The 16,897-nt window shown below is 42.3% G+C and overlaps 1 protein-coding gene across 1 annotated transcript; it reads left to right on the forward strand.

Annotated features, from left to right (window-relative positions):
* The first annotated feature begins 5,716 nt into the window (after positions 1-5,716).
* Positions 5,717-16,339, forward strand: susd5 (sushi domain containing 5). The gene is made up of 5 exons (XM_061093354.1): positions 5,717-5,807; positions 7,264-7,441; positions 12,466-12,575; positions 13,342-13,530; positions 14,499-16,339. Exons 1-5 carry the CDS (start codon positions 5,717-5,719, stop codon positions 16,337-16,339), a joined length of 2,409 nt encoding a protein of 802 aa, XP_060949337.1.
* The last annotated feature ends 558 nt before the right edge of the window (positions 16,340-16,897 follow it).

Raw genomic sequence — 16,897 nt, forward strand, 5'->3', positions numbered from 1 at the left:
TATGTGGTAATAGGAGGAGAAGTGCTGTGTAATCAGTTGAGTTATTTCCATTTTCTGTTACTTTCTTTCTCTACCTCACTACACATTATCTTTTTCCACTCTGCCACATATATCTTATTCCTTATTTTGCAAACAAATATTTTCCTTTTATAGTAGTGTTGTTTTTCGGTCACGAGCACTGAGAGGCATTGACAGACAGTGAGGCCCTATTGAAATTGTAAGAATTATTATTATTATCATTATTCAGGCAAATTAATTGGCTTTTTGAGGGCTTTAACATGCTCAAATTATTATTATTATTATTTAGAATTTTTTGTTTTGTTTTTAATTTAATTATTTTTATTTTATTAACCTCCTGCACAGAAGTGGACCGCGCACCTCCTGCGCAGAAGTAAACTGACACAATCAGATACATATTTGTTCATTATATTTTTGAATGTTACCCCCTTAATTATGTTGATGTATTAATACATTCACATACAATTTTTTGTATATATGCTTTACCTGTATACTGCAGATTTCCATACTGTAGTATAGGGTTGATCATTTCCACCTCAACCAGCTGCCCTCACATAAATGCATCGGTGATAATAATCCAAATATTTGTGACACAGAGGCATTCTGTGTATGAGAAACCTAACTTTAACAGAGGGAAAATATCTAATTTGTCACTCTTACTTGAGAAGTATGAGAATAGTGTTGCTATTTCATTTAAGTTATGGATCAAATTTTTTTTTTACACCACTGAGGTCAGACAAAGCTGCTAGCTGCCAAATTCCCTGTGTGGCAGTAGGAATTTGACTCAGAACTAATAGCTCTTCTATATGATTAATGATGATATGAATGATGGCTGAATTCAATTTAGCTGATTCACTGTCGGAGTCCCAGTATTGTCATACTTACTTGACTTATTGCCGTGACGAACAGAACAGAAGCATCATCATCATCATCAGTTTGTACCATCTGTGGTTTTCCCACAACGACTGGTCCAAACCTGCTGTGACAAATGGACCAGTTCTCAGAAATTACAAGTATTATTAAACGGACATGTTTAACCAAGCTAACAGGCCAGTGAGACATAGGTCCGTCTGTATATGCTCACACAATACTGACAGAGGGTCATTTGATGCAATTAATCTGTGCTTTATCAGATTATCACACTTGCTTAGATTATCCTTTAATCCATTTTCTGTCATACAATCTTTCTATAATGATTATCCTTTGATGGGGGCTAGATCCAATCCCATCTCACATTGGGTGTCAGGTGCAATATCTCAGGAACATCGTTGAACTTCTTCAAATTTGAAACAAACGTTCCCTCTAGTTTCAAATATGACTTAACCCTATTGCAAAGGTCAAAGCCACACAGAAATCACCCAGTTACACATTTTTAACATGTTATCTTAATAACACCTCGTCATTTCAAATTTGGCAAAAATGTTCACAGATTAACTGATTGGATTTGAAAGATCAAAGGTCAAAGGTAAAGGTCACAATTTATGACCAGTTGTCTCATTGACTAAAACATTTGAGCAGGAATGTCAGACCTGCTACTCAGATTTAATTGGGCAGTTCACAAAAACAAGAAATGTAATCATTCCTTATTTCGTCTGGTTCCCCTCTGCAAATATAAGTGGAAAGGGAGTTTTCATCTGAAATATAAAAATGAAAAATTCATGAAATACAACTGATAGATTAAAATGTACAAAAAACAACGTCTCTGTTGGTCTACATGTCCCAAAGCAGCTGTCGTTCATTACCACAGTGAGCCCTATGGAGCAATAAGCACAGCAGGATTTGTAAAAAGTGATAGTGATTAAAAGCAATATAAATAATTTCCGAGGTTTATACCTCAGAGTATTGTGTAACATACAAGAGGAGTCAGATCTGAGTGTGTTTGCGTGCGTGTGTGTGTGTGTGTGTGTGTTTGTGTATGCTGGCAGGAACACATACATATTAGGATGCTTGTGCCAGAATTTTGTCTTACATCTCCTCCTTTCATTCCTGTCGCCACCCTGTCTGACTGAATCGCATGGTAATTAACAATCGCTCCTCAAAAGTCAAATTAATGAAGTCAGTTCTTTGAATAGCTCCGTGCCCTCCTCCTCCTGACTCAGCTGTGGCTGGCAGTGCGGTGTTGAATGTATCCTGAGGAGCGCAGCGACCATATCAGTGTTGAGAGAAGTCGTCTCTGTTCAACACAGACAGTGTCTCAGATGAATACCTCATCTCAGACACCTCAGGTGATGATATACTATGATTTTGGATATAAGAGGGGTTTGACTACTTTTAATTCTTCATCAAAACAGTTAAAGACTTAGTTGTATAGTTTAGCCTCTTTCTTGCCTCCTTTATTTTGTGTTGTTCCTGTTTTCTTGGCTATTTATAATGTCATATAATGTTTTATTTTATTTTATTAAAGGTACCTGTGTGTTTTTATACTATACATGTTTAATTTTGGACACAAAATATATTCAATGTTATACTGCACTGTACCATGTACTAATATTTGTGTATTGCATTGCAGTTCTTTATTTAATTGCTATGTTCTTAGATAGTTCTATTTTGTTTTATTCTATTCTTTTTGTACCTGTATTGTTGGGCTGCTGTAATATCTGAATTTATGCCCTGGGGATCAATAAAGGAATTTCTCATCCTATCTTATCTTTATAGCAATGTAGAAAAAATGCAAATATTTGCAGGTTCAGATGCATGTACACACATTATTTCTCACTGTCCAAGGAAAACTGTGTTATGCTTTGGTAAACTTCCCTTGTGCCTTTGGGCCAAACAATCACACACAGGCCCATGAAACAGTGATATGTTGGAGCTGTGTGGTTTTCACCGGGCAGCACTGCACACACACACCAATCATCTCTCACTGTTTCCTCCACATAGCTTCAACTCGGAGCTTTCCAAGCTGCTCCTGTTTTTCCGGACCCCATCCCTAGTTGCGGTTTAGGTCGTTGTTGCCGTGGAGACAACGTCAGTCATCCCTCTGTCCCTGGGATGCACTGGTATGACCAATGGTTTCCTCCTGAGTCAATCACAAACCTGCACGACACGTCATTCTGACCGGACATGGGAGGTCACTGGTCTCACACATAGTCAGACCAGTGAATGTGTGTGCGTGTGTGTGTGTGTGAGTGTTTACTTCCACACATTGTCTTATGGGTGTGTACTGTGAGATGACACACATGTGTGATGTCTGGTTATGTTTCTCCCTGGACACCTGCAGCAAACATAATTCACACCAGCCCCTCGGAGATGGTGCAGGTGTGAATCACTGTCTCTCTCCTCCTCGCCATCGCTCTCCCTTTTTTCCCCCCTATGACCCCTCAGCCGTCCAGAAATAGCCTCCGTCCACGAGTCAGGTTCCCAGCCCACAAACCCTCACCCAAACCTCCATAGAAACACGGATGAAATGGGAAAAAGAAAGACATTGGCTGTGAGTTGGAGGCAGAATACAAGCGGGAGAGAGAGAACACAGGGAATAATGAAAATGATGTGAAAGGCAGAGATGAGGATGTGTGAAAACTCAATATAGGTGTAACTCCCTGTAGAATTTCTTTACTATTGTCTTTTTAAATCTCATTTCAAATGAATTCTCTGTTTGAGCATCTGCATACACACACATCTGCATTGATCCTGTCCCTGACTATCTGCGGTCTGCTCTCATTTAACATCACTCCCATAGAGCAGGGGAAATTTCACTTGAAGTACTTTGACTTGTAATAGAGTATTTCACACATTGGGTTAGTTTTACATAAGTGAAGTGTATGAATACATTTTCCGATCGCATAAGATCCATTTAACACACACAGTAAATGTTTTGGATCTTTTTAATCACATCCCATTGACTTCTTCATCAGGTTTTCGGTTGTCATTAAATCATTACTGATCAAATTTCCCCAATTACTCTTTAGACGTTTTGATCATGATGGCTTACAACAGAGCTCCTCAAACTTATTTTTCTGGAAAAGCCCTGCAGAGGCTAACCCTTTCTTGTCAGAGGATGCCCATACATTTGCTCTGAGGAGAAAAAAGTCAATCTGACACTACCCTCGTGCATGTGATCTATATGAATCCCTGTGTACATATATTGGGAGATTCAGTTGTCTGTTGTGTAAGACACGTTCGTTTAATAAAAGAAGCATACGAGCACACTGCGGTTACTCTGATTCTCTGGGCAACATTTATAGTGGTTGTAATGTGGGCTCACTGGTGCTGCTCCGGTTTGCATGTATATGGCTTATAGAGATATCTACACCTGCACATTTACGGAAACAATAAAAAATGCTCTTTATGAGCTGGGGCCGTCCGTCTTTATCTTCCTCACCAAATGGGCCACACACACACAAAGAGAGAGAAACACAAATACACAGTGGTGTCTCCATGACTTCAAAGATTATTATGTTGATTTCTGTGAGACTTACAGACCTTGACCATAGACCATGCCTAACCCTAACCTTAAACTGACCACAAACCTGACCAAACCTCACCTAAACCTCACCTCAACTCACCAGACCCAACCTTACCCTTACCCTAACCTGCACCTAACCGAGCAAAGCCTAAATCTGAACCTAACCTAACCTTACCTAACCTAATCCTAACCTAACCTAATCTAACCCTAACCCTAACCCTAACCCTAACCCTAACCCTAACCTAACCCAACCTTACCTAACCTAACCTAACATAACCTTACCTAACCTAACCTAACCTAACCTAACCTAATCTAACCCAACCTAATCTAACCTAGCCTAACCTAAAATAACTTAACTTAACTTAGATAGATAGATAGATAGATAGATAGATAGATAGATAGATAGATAGATAGATAGATAGATAGATAGATAGATAGATAGATAGATAGATAGATAGATAGATAGATAGATAGATAGATAGATAGATAGATAGATAGATAGATAGATAGATAGATAGATAGATAGATAGATAGATAGATAGATAGATAGATAAAATACAATACAATAGAATAAAATAAAAAATATTGAGGTAGAAAGAATAAAAACAGAAACACAAGATAAATAGGTAGATAAGGTGCAGTGGCAAGATGATGGTAATAGTACTGATGATATGATGGTAATGTTATTGTTAGACAGTATATAAAAATAGTACAGTATATATAGTATATAATATAACATAATATATATTGATATATGATTAACTTAACTTAACTTAACTTAACTTAACTTAACTTAACTTAACTTAACTTAACTTAACTTAACTTAACCTAAACCTAAACCTAAACCTAAACCTAAACCTGCCTACACGAGCTATATGAACTTTGGGATTTTTTCGTCTCTACAGTTCAGTGTCTTGCTCAAGGACACCCCGGCAGCAGCAGCCGCCTCTGCACCTCCTCTCCCTCCTCCTCTCGCTCTGGAGGAGCAGGAGAAGCTCCGTGGAGATTTCCAGGCCGTGACGTATTGACTAACGGGGACGCGCGAGTTTTCGCACCGGTGCTCCATCTGCTCGCGAGGCTCGACTATTACTGGAGGCGAACGAGCCTCGCTCCCGAGCCGCTGTCTCCGGTCTCTTCCCGTGAACGGACACACTTGTCAATAAGCTCCGACACCTTCCCACCGCTGCGTCCACCGGGAGAGAGACTGGGACTCAAGCTTCCATCTGGACACGTTCTCCATCCCAACAAGTGAGATTCACTTTATACAACCCAAGGCGCAAGAAGAAGAAGAAGATGCTGGATCGTTGGAACCCAGCTGCTGTGTGGTTGCTCTATGGATGCCTGGCTTGCCTTGTCATCAGCTCAGTGAATGTGAATGCAGATGGTAAGTTCCTATTTGGATCCACAAATGACACGAAACCCACAGACTTCATTACAAACTCAAATCAGAAAGTTTGGGGGTTCGTTCCTCGCCGCGCAACGGAGGATGACGCGAGTCAACGGCACCTGTCGCGTCATCTGGTGCGTTGAGCAGGTTTATCATCACACGGGAGTATGTTCTCTACCGTCACCTGATTGTTTTATTCTCTGGTAGAAATATTGAATCTTAAAGAAGAACCAAACAAACACAGCATTATACGTTCGTAAAGCTGTGCGTAATGCTGTTTGAGTGCTTATTCATCGTCCAGCTTTTACAGATTAGGCTTAGTTTGATGTTTTCACACGTTTTATCCATATATTTATTAAAAGGATACACTTTTAAGGTTTCATACACAGGTTTACAGCATGTTTTCTTTAGTATAAGTGACGTGACTGTGTATTGTGACCGTGAAGGGGACGCAGGGCCAATTTACAGTAAATGTAACCTGCCACCTGTTAAAGCTCACAGATATAAAACGTCTCTGCTCAACTGCATTCTCCAGATACTGACATGTAAAGGTTGAACTATATTTAGACTGATCATGAGATTGGAATGCATCTGGAGTTAAATATGATTTCAGATTATGTCGTTGAATTAATTGGATCTAGACTTTTACACAATAATACGTTGTTCCCTTCATTTAATGACAGATATGTCTTGATCACTTTATGATTTACGCCTACTTTTGAAGCCCTCTCTAAATCTGTAGCAGGTTTATGGCTTAGATTGTGACTCTAAAGTTTACATATTCCAAAACTATATATTAAATATCATTGCTAGAAACTTGTGCTGAGGACATGTTAATACTATCACACTTTACTTGTTAAAATAAAGTGCTCCTACTATTTATAAGAGGCTTTTTAGCTGTCCTCACTCATTTCTGATGCACCTATAGGTTTTCTTCAAATTGATTTTATTGTAACCTACAAAAAAATCTTTTTAATAGTTGGAGTGTGTAGTTCTTAAACAGGCTGCCATAATCCAAAAGCTCATAGTTAATTTTCTCAGCAGACACTTTGTCAACATTAGGGCTGAGCGATAAAACAATATCAGTAGTTATCACATATCATTTTCATGGCAATATAACAAAAGTCCAATTTATATATCATCGTAATGATTATGCATTGTGCCAGCACATTAAGAAGGTATAACACATCATCAATCTACCTCATGTAACAAATGTTTATCATCCTCTGCGCATAAAGAAGAGTTTAAAACCACAACCATCACTCAAAGATCTGTCTTTACACTTAAAAGAAATAATTATGTGACATTAATCTGGATAAATACTTATACTGAATGAATCATTTTTGGGGATATCACCCAGCCCTAGTCCACATACACCTGCCCATCTCTGAGTTTTTGCTTTGCGGTGTTTCAGAGTTTTTCCTCTTACACCCTGTTCTCTCTCTCCTCTCAGGTCGGGTGTTTGTGTTGGACCTGAGGAACTCCTCCGGCCCTCAGGGCTTCAGAGATGCCGAGCGGGCCTGTGCCTCGCAACGTGCCCGCTTGGCATCGGCGGAGGATCTCCGTCACGCTGTGGTGGAGTGCTTCTTCTCTACATGCACCCGTGGGTGGCTCTATGGAGGCACAGTGGGGTAAGAAAAGAAAAGAAAAGAAGTACTCTGTCTTCGTTTGTTGTAAGGGACATGTACAGGAGGCGGCTGATTTCTAGAGATGTCAAAGGTCATCTCTGGTGTGTGTGCTCCTGCGTGTGACGGACGTTGTAGGGATGGATGAAAGAGAAAGGAAGCGAAGGCTGCAGCGGCAGTTTGAGAGAGCGGGAAGGATAGAAGAGGAGAGTGACACATTTCAAGGGGGAAAGAGAAAAAGCTGAGAGGAAGAGAGGGAGAAAGACTCCTCTGTTCCTTCCTGGAGGAGGAGGGAATTCAGAGCCGGGGTGTCATGTCGACAACTGCCTCCATTTACACCTCTCATCTCCACGGTAACATGACACACGGCTCTCAGCACCCGGAGACAGAAAGAGACAGAGATGATTTTGGGCTTGAGGGAAGACAGGTACACCCTTATAGTCAAGTGTTTGAATAGCAGTTATTACACAAGACCAAATGGCCCTTAGAGTGCTTCTACAATACCTTCAGTTAAATACATGTTAATCAGGGGTTTATGATGTAATATCTGGTAAAAATGAACATATAAAAATACTCAGATGACACTCGCTCATAGTTTCAGAGGACAAACATCCAATGTCATTAAAAATGGCGGCTTTCAGAAGAATGGTGAACGTCTGGTCGATGGAAAAGCTGAAACGTTTTTTAAAAGTCTCTGTACACTCCCTGCGTGTTGGATAGTGGACATTAGCTTTCACACCCACGTCCCATGTTTCACAGTCATCCATCTTCAGCTCTGTCCGTCCAGCTCGGTTCATCCCCGCCCATCGTCAGACCTTCACCACGACGACGACGACTTCTGCCGTGTTTGTGACGAAAATGGAGTTTAATGTCAAAAATGTGCCAAAGCTGCTCTCACTTTTTGCAGCATCACATCACACCCACTCTATATATTTACTGTTTAGTCTGGTCACATAATTCAGAGCTTATTAACTGAAGGGCTGCTGGCTCCCTTCAAGGCCGCTCCTTGGTTTCCGCTGTAGCTATAGGTTCAAAAGTTCCAGCCGGCCCTTCTCTGCATTTACACTTCCCTTAACCAACCCAATATATAATTTCAGGATATGTGTCATTGACTGTATATAAAGATGGAGGATGCGTCTACACTTCTTCCCAGATATTAAGTCAAAATATATAATGGATACGAACGCTGCAATCAAGATACCTTGTTTTTAAAACATCTAGTCAACAAACATCAGTGTGATAAGAACTACCTACATGACACTCCTTATTTGAGAAAAATCTATTTGGCGTGTGCTTTGACTTTTTAGTTTGGCCCATGTCCCAATTGCCAACATGGAGGAGGCAGAGTTTATGCTCCAGCCAGCCACCAGAGTCATGTTGTTCATCTCTATATACAGTCTATGCAGCGTATTAGCAGGTTATGATGTATAATACTGGAAACCGGTAGGTTCATGCACCACAGACAGACTTGAATCCAGGATGTTTTGAGACATTGGCTTTAAGATTTGGGGAAAACTATTTGTTTGTGACTCTTCTTAATTGGAATGAAAGCATCCAAAAAGGCAAAAAAAAAAAGGTTGACTCACAGAGCACATAATGATGCTTTAGTTATGTGTAGATTAAGATGGTGGTTAGAAAGTGTAGTTTTTTTTGCCTTTGCAGGTAATCCAGGGTCAATTCAGTCACATATCGGTTCTGGAAGTTGCTTTGAAAAGAATTCCCTTATGTCTGTGGTCAAATTTTATATTGCTCTGGTGTGAGTTGTCTTCTACAGATTTCCTTTGACGTCATTTTTTAGCTCTCTTACATAATAAAAGGTTGACTGTTCTACCGTAACGTCTTCATCTTAACTGTCAATCACAGATCTACTGCCTGGCAACGGAACACATCTACCACACACACGCACACGCACACGCACTCACACACCCAACACACATCCTTGAGGTTTTACTGTCGTTATGTCATATAAGGCGATGGCTCTGAGAAACGTGGTCAGGTGAAGCAAACACTGTCCCTGATAGAACCCCCCCCCCCCCAATCTCTCTCTCCCACACACACGCACCTTCACTCACACACACACACACACGCACGTGCACAGATGCCTTCAGGAGCTATAGTTTAATATGAAAACAGTCTTTGTGATTTTTGTCTCTCTCTGGGTGATTTCTTGGCGATTTCTCACTTCCTTCTCCCAGACTTGTGTCCTTATAAGCTGAAGTTATAGCGTCGCTCGAGCCTTCAGAATGACTCACGCTGCTCTCGTCTCACAGTCTGGAGCTGCACTGCCAGTCAAATTCTTCCAAATGCTTTGATTAACTCAGTTGCACAAGTTAACAAACACACACACAGACACACACACACACACACACACACACACACACACACACACACACACACAAACAGACACATGCACAACTCTTGGCTGATACCTTTCTATTTGACGAAGCCTGATTAATATAAATAAAAAGTAATGTATCTGAGGTCGGTGAAACTTTGCCATGACATGTGGTTGAGCGTTGCTATGGCAACATGATTTGATTGGCCTGGGAAGTTTTGCGTCCGTCTTATCCGGGGCTTCCACTGATAAGTGGGCTAATGATGCTATAAACCCAGTAAGTAACGGGGCAACAAAAAAAGACTATTAACTCATCGTTTTTAGCTTGTAGGCGTCGTGGTCCGACCACATTACTCATTTAGTCCTTGTGGAATAGGTCTCATATTAATCAATCAATCAATCAAGTTTTATTTGTATAGCCCACATTCACAAATAACAATTCGTCTCATGGGGCTTTAACATTGTGTGACATCCTCTGTCCTTAACCCTCAACAAGAGTAAGGAAAAACTACTAAAAACCCTTTTCACAGGTAAAAATATGTAGAAACCTCAGAGAGAGCCACATGTGAGGGATCCCTCTCTCAGGACGGACAGAAGTGCAATAGATGTCAGGTGTAAGAAAACATCATCAGGATTTTTAGCAGCATCCATTAGGCTAAACATTTTTCAATACTATGTGTCAGGCAGTCCCGCTGCAATCACAGTCTCTGGCCAGCAGCAAGACCACGATCCAGCATCAGGATGGGATCCACTATAATCCACAGTCATTGTCCACCGCCGCCAGTTAGAATCCATTATCAGCTGCCGCCTCGGTCGTGGTCCCTCATCATCCGATGCCAACGCGACAAAGGATCCTCCATTACAACGACGATCAGCTGGCACGATACAGAATCCACCGAACTGGATCCACCATTGCGACCTCCGACACGCGATCCACAATCATAATCCATGGTGCGGCCACAGCTGTGGCCCTGCATCCGCGGGCGCTAAGGCACAGAAACTCCGGGAAAAGGGGTCAAGTTAGTAACATGTACTGATCAGATAAGAATTATCTTGATGTGATAAATATGGAGAAAAGGAAGGAGAAGCAGGAAAGAGAAGCTCCGTGTGTCTTGTGTCATAAATTCCCTGTGCGTCTTAGCATCATCAGGGGTTTTTGCCATTTAATCAAATTTGGAACATCGCACAAATTAGCTCTAACTATAAGCTTTATAAAAAAGGAAGGTTTTGAGTCTACTTTTAAACGAACAGAGCGTGTCTGCCTCCCTAACTGAAAGTGAGAGATTATTCCACAGCAGTGGGGCTTGATGGCTAAAAGCTCTGGCTCCTACTCTACTTTTAGAGACTTTAGGGACAACAAGTAAACCTGAGTTCTGGGATCGGAGTGCTCTAGTAGGTTGATATGGAACTAACATCTCTTTAAGGTAAAGAGGTGCCATATCATTAAGGGCCTTGAAGGTGAGGAGGAGAATTTTAAATTCTATTCTAGATTTAACAGGAAGCCAGTGTAGCGATGCTAATACTGGAGAAATGTGCTCTCTTTTCTTAGTTCTCGTCAGGACACGTGCTGCGGCATTTTGGACCAGCTGCAGAGTCTTTAACGACTTGCTGCTGGAGCCTGATAATAATGAATTACAATAGTCCAGTCTCGATGTAACAAAGGCGTGGACTAGTTTTTCTGCATCTTTTTGCGAAAGGACATGTCTGATTTTTGAGATATTACGCAAGTGGAAAAACGCGGTCCTAGAAATTACTTTTAAGTGACTATTAAAGGACAAATCAGGATCGAAGATCACTCCCAAGTTCCTGACTGTGTCGCCTATTATATATATTAAGTCGCCTATGTTATGATTGTTCTTTACGAAGCTGGCTGTATCTTTAGGCTTGTATGGGAACATCTATTCCCAGCGTGCCATTGTTAGATAATGTTGTCCCACATTCTACAAGTGCTGATACTGCAGAGTGTCTGAGGCATGATGTGTGTTTTTGTACTCTGATGTCATGCTGTAATAACATTAGTACAGTACTGCATAGATTTGACAGTGTATGCCGTCATGTTACCCGTGTACATATCTAAACCAGAGCACACAACACACATGACATGATTTGAACACGCCAGAGGGTTGAGCCAGAAAATGAAGTCACTCTTCTTGCAGAAAGAAATGCCTCATTACTACTTTAATACTAATACTAATTATTTTGTTAGCTTTATTTTAATGTTGTAGTCAGACATGGTAGAGAAAGTTTAAACAGCCTGATATGCTTTGAGGTATTTGAGTCCAGCGGTGTCCCTCGTCTGAAAGGTCACAAGATGAATCTGAGGCATCAGTGGATGATTAATGGAGTGGAAAGAAGAAAATATTATTGTCTGCCACACAGACTAACATCTCATTTTATATTATTGTATAGCTTTTATTTGACCTTTTAAATGAAACCATCAGACATATTAGAGGATATTTTGTCTCTTTGGCATAACAACAGAACATGACACTAATTTTCCTCTAAAATGTGTTGGAGTAAAGTATAAAATAGCACAAAATATTAAGTGTGTTTCTGTGCACTTGTCCGTGTGTGTTACAAGTTAACACACTGGGTTTAATTACGACTACAAATGGGCTTTAAACATGATTTGGTTTTAAATGAAAACAAAGATGTCCTCATTGTCCTGCCTGTGTGTCTCTCTCCTGGTTTCTAGGACGACTGTGTGTAATGTCGCAGGCAGTGGACTGAACGCAGTGGACGTGAGAACAGAAAATGCCACAGAGGAAAAGGCTCACCTGGACGCCTTCTGCATCAAAGATAAAGGTTAGTGAAGACACAGATGTGTGTGTTTGTGTTTTCACTAATATCAGTCTTCATTTACCGATCTGTCATGAATGTCTGAGTGTGTGCGTAAACCCTGATGGATCTGAAGCTAAATTCCACACACCCACTCCACTCTCATGGGTCTGACAGGGGAGGGAAGGTTGCAGAATATTATTTGGTGCCACTCAGAGAAGATCTCTACTCCTTCCTTATAAACAGTTGACCTACTGTGGCTACACCACACCCCCGAGACTGGAGCCAACATTCTGCTGAGGGAGAAATTAACATCCACTCCATACAAAAGTAAAAGAAGTTACAAGCATCACAGTCCGTGTTGTAGCTGTAGTTATAGTTAGGAGATTTAGAGGTATTGATTTCATTCGAGTCCCATTATCAGGAAAATACACATATTTTAAATCAATTAACAATAAATCGAGTCAATTCGGTTAGTGAAAAGTTGGTTTTACTCGACCCTTCCCAATGTTGGAATGTGTTGTTTATTTTCTTAAGTAAAAGTACCAAGACAGCAATCTAACAATACTTCATTACAAATTAATGTCCTTCATGAAAGATCCTAAAAAATACACATATCACAGTAAAATGTAGTTACAGTACAAAAGATAAAGTACATGTTTGGTCCTTCTTATTGATACGATACATTATAATTGTACTGTAAATAATTCTGTACATTTAGGCTACATCACAATATTTGTTCAATTTTATCCTTATTTTATTTGACATGTATCTCTGTGTTTGTTGTCTACAGGCATGCCGTGTGGGGACCCTCCATCTTTCCCCAACGCTCGTCTGCAGGGTCACCCGGGCTTTGAGATGGGCGATGAGCTGCTCTACACTTGTGTGCCGGGTCACGTGATGCCCAGCGGACACACTGCCTTCAGCCTGCTGTGCGACAGCTGCGGAGAGTGGTATGGACTGGTGCAGATTTGTGTCAAAGGTAAGAAGGTGTCAAAATGTAGCATTTTGGAGCGCAGGGCAGAACTGGAAAGAGGCAGAACGAAGCAATAAAAAGAGAAATGCTCCATTGTGCTTTTCAAAGTCCTGAGCTTTGACCCACACAGCAGGCCGCACTGAGGTCAACCTCCTCACTTCCTTGCTTGTTGGCTCCCAGTGTTGTTCGGTGACCGCTGCTTGATTTCTGACTTTTGGGGGAAACAGAGTATTAACTGTGAGTGGGGAAGAAAAGGCAGCGATGACACCTGAGCGTGACATACCGTGGTGTGGCCCAGTTCATAGCAGAGGGCCTGAAGGGTCTATGGAGGCAAAATGCCAGGCATGTGTGCGGGGTTACAGAGACGTAGTTGTGTTAGTAAATTACCCAAGACTAAATCAGAGTGGTCACAAAATGATTTAAATAGATACTAAAGATAAAATATATTTCTGTTACACAAAATTATATTCACATTTTGTGTGATTTATTGTTCAAATTATCTATTTTCTTGTGATGCAGTAAAAAGTTTCAAATCTTTCATATGCAAATCTTAAACTGGGATAAATTATCACGAGTAGCCATTGCTTTATTTTAAAGGAAAACTCATTAAACATACATGGATTTGCTTTGTGAGTGACAAATGAGAAGATTGATACTGCTCTTGTGGTAAAGATAAGGGATAGTTACTAAGGCAGGTTAGTTGGTGTAGTTACTTTAGCTTTAAATAAAAACTGGAAAAAGCACCTACACCACAACCAGTACCTCTAAAGCTCACTAATTCATATTTTATTTCAAAAGAAATAATGGAATGGCACGACACAGAATACATGGATCCAGGAGAACATTGGCTCTATTGTCGCAATCTGAAAATGGTGTAAAATTTTTTGAATTGAGTTGTATAATCATGGAAGTGAAGACCTGATGTAGCTCTGCAGCTTATAGATCATGTACGTTTCCTCTTTGTGTTTCCTCAGATGGGACTGAAAGTCACATAGACTATGAGGACAAGTTCCCAGATTCCTACGAGGAGGAAGTGCACCACAGCGAGAGGCCAGAGGAGGCTCACGGCGAAGTGTATGAGGAGGTGCATGGAGCTGCATACCCCGAGGGAAGGGGGGGTCAGGAGCAGCAAGAGACGAGCTTTGGTCTCGTGGAGCTTCAGGACGAGCATGGAGACGCTGAAGCAGGAGGAGAATCGAATGGTAGTAAGTTTGAGGGTGAAGAAGAAGAAAAAGACGAGGACCGGGCTGTGGAAGACTTCATTGGTCACCCGAGGTGGGAGCAGGAGAGGAGGGAGGTGGTGAGGATAGATGTAGCTGCAGCCACAGAAGCACCGGTCTCTGTTCTCTCCCAGAAGCACATGTTCTGGTTTCCCTCTGAGGCTTTTCAGGAGGAGAGTCAGTCTGTCTCCACCAATCCAGTCCCTCAGACTCCACAGAGAGCTTCAGGCACCCAATCAGAGGAGAGCAAAGAGCACGAGAGCAAAGAGCACGAGAGCCAGGAAACCCAGCATCCCGTCGATGTCGATGACCATGATCACGAGCGAGACGATCATGACACAGATGACCGACAGGATCGCGACGACAGCCGCCACTATGATCGGCCTGACCCTGACAGTCACCAGGACGGAGATGACCACGATGACCATCTGACACATTACATTCCAGCTCAGCACGATGATCTGGACAGACGGGACCGCCCCGAAAAACACGAGGAAGATCATATTGACCCCAATGACCATTATGACATGGGTGAACATGAAGATGATCGTGTTAGCTACAGCAGCCCGGAGTACGATGATCGGGACGACAGCTACGATGAACACGAAAGCTACGAGGATCGCAAGGACGTGACTGACGATCATGGTGCGGTTGTTCAAGAGCATCCTGAAGACTCAAAGGAACATCCAGACCACCACGACCATGACGATGGCGAGGAGCATTACGACCTGGAGGAGGACGATAGCGACCATTTCACTGATCACGATGAGCATGACAACGATGACCATGACAGCTACGATGATCACGATAGCCACGAAGATGTCGATGATGGTCATCAGCGTGTCATCGTTTCTATAGCAACAGATGTACGTGAGAATGTCACTGCGGAGGGAGCAGAAGAGAAGGCAACGACGGATGACACCTGGCTAGACGGCTACCCTGTCGTCGTGGAGGAAACGGAAAAAGACGACTTGACAACAGAGAGACCAGAGGACGGAGAGAGGGGGACACATGCCACGACTGTCCCCTACACCAGCTTACCAGAGGAACACGAATCTCCCACTGTGGACCCTGAACAAGGTGGAGTAAAGGACGTCTGGCCTGGCTTCATCCCCACCGATGCTCCTTCTCCTGATCATGTAGAGCCCTCAGACTCCCCCTCGTACTCCGACACCCTCGACTACGACACGCAACAAGCAGCTCCCACCCGCTCCTGGCAGGAAGACCTCACCGAGCACCCCTTCCTCGATTACGGCCTGGCTCCCCCGGTGCATGATGGCGACGTCCTGATGGAGGAGCACACCGTGAACAACCTGCCCAGTGAGACTGGCGAGCGTGAGGAGGTGGAAGGGGAGATGGGGGAGGCTAGCTGCGTGGGCGATGACTGCCCTCCGCGTCCTCCTCAGAGCTCCTCGAGCAAAGGTGCCACAATTACCGTCATCATCGTGGCGTTGTGTGCGCTGGCTGCGGCTGTCATCGTCGGGGTGTGGTGTTACCGACGGCAGCAGCAGAAGAGCTCGATGTACGAGATGAACGGGAAGGGCCAGAGTCACAGCAGACACGCCCAACAGATAGAGATGCAGCAAAAAGTGTAATAACGAGTGAAGAGGAAAGAAGGACACTGACGGAGGGCAGAGACATTCAGGACGAGTCGGATGAATTTGAGAAGAACGCGCAGCCCTTCATCTTTCTAGAAAGTAGGCTACTGCATAATTGAAGATTTTGGATCAGTATGAACAAAAGAGTCCTGTTTTATACATTACCTTACATTACAGTAAGAAGTGATGCAGCAGTATGGTAGCAGCCAGACTCCTTCTTAACAATTCTTCGGAAGTTCACCGATCTTTGTCATGCTTATTCATTATTTTCAAAGCTCCGATATCTATGTGGACAGTTGGGGGCGTTCTGTCTAGACTGGACTACGTTCCAGGAACTAAAAACAACAAGAGATTGTACGAAATTACCATTTTGGAAAACCCCAAGAAGACATGCCTGCCTGAAGCACACGAACTGAGACTTCAACCTCCGAAGCTCTTGGACATTGTCGTGAAGATTGTCTGCGTTACTTTGCTGTCATTTATGTTGAGTGGTCTTGTTTCTTTCTTTTGATGTGTACTGTTCTGGATTTATAGATCTCAATCTTCTTTTCTGTT

The sequence above is a fragment of the Limanda limanda genome, chromosome 19 (genome assembly GCF_963576545.1).
Source record: "Limanda limanda chromosome 19, fLimLim1.1, whole genome shotgun sequence".
Lineage (NCBI taxonomy): Eukaryota > Metazoa > Chordata > Actinopteri > Pleuronectiformes > Pleuronectidae > Limanda > Limanda limanda.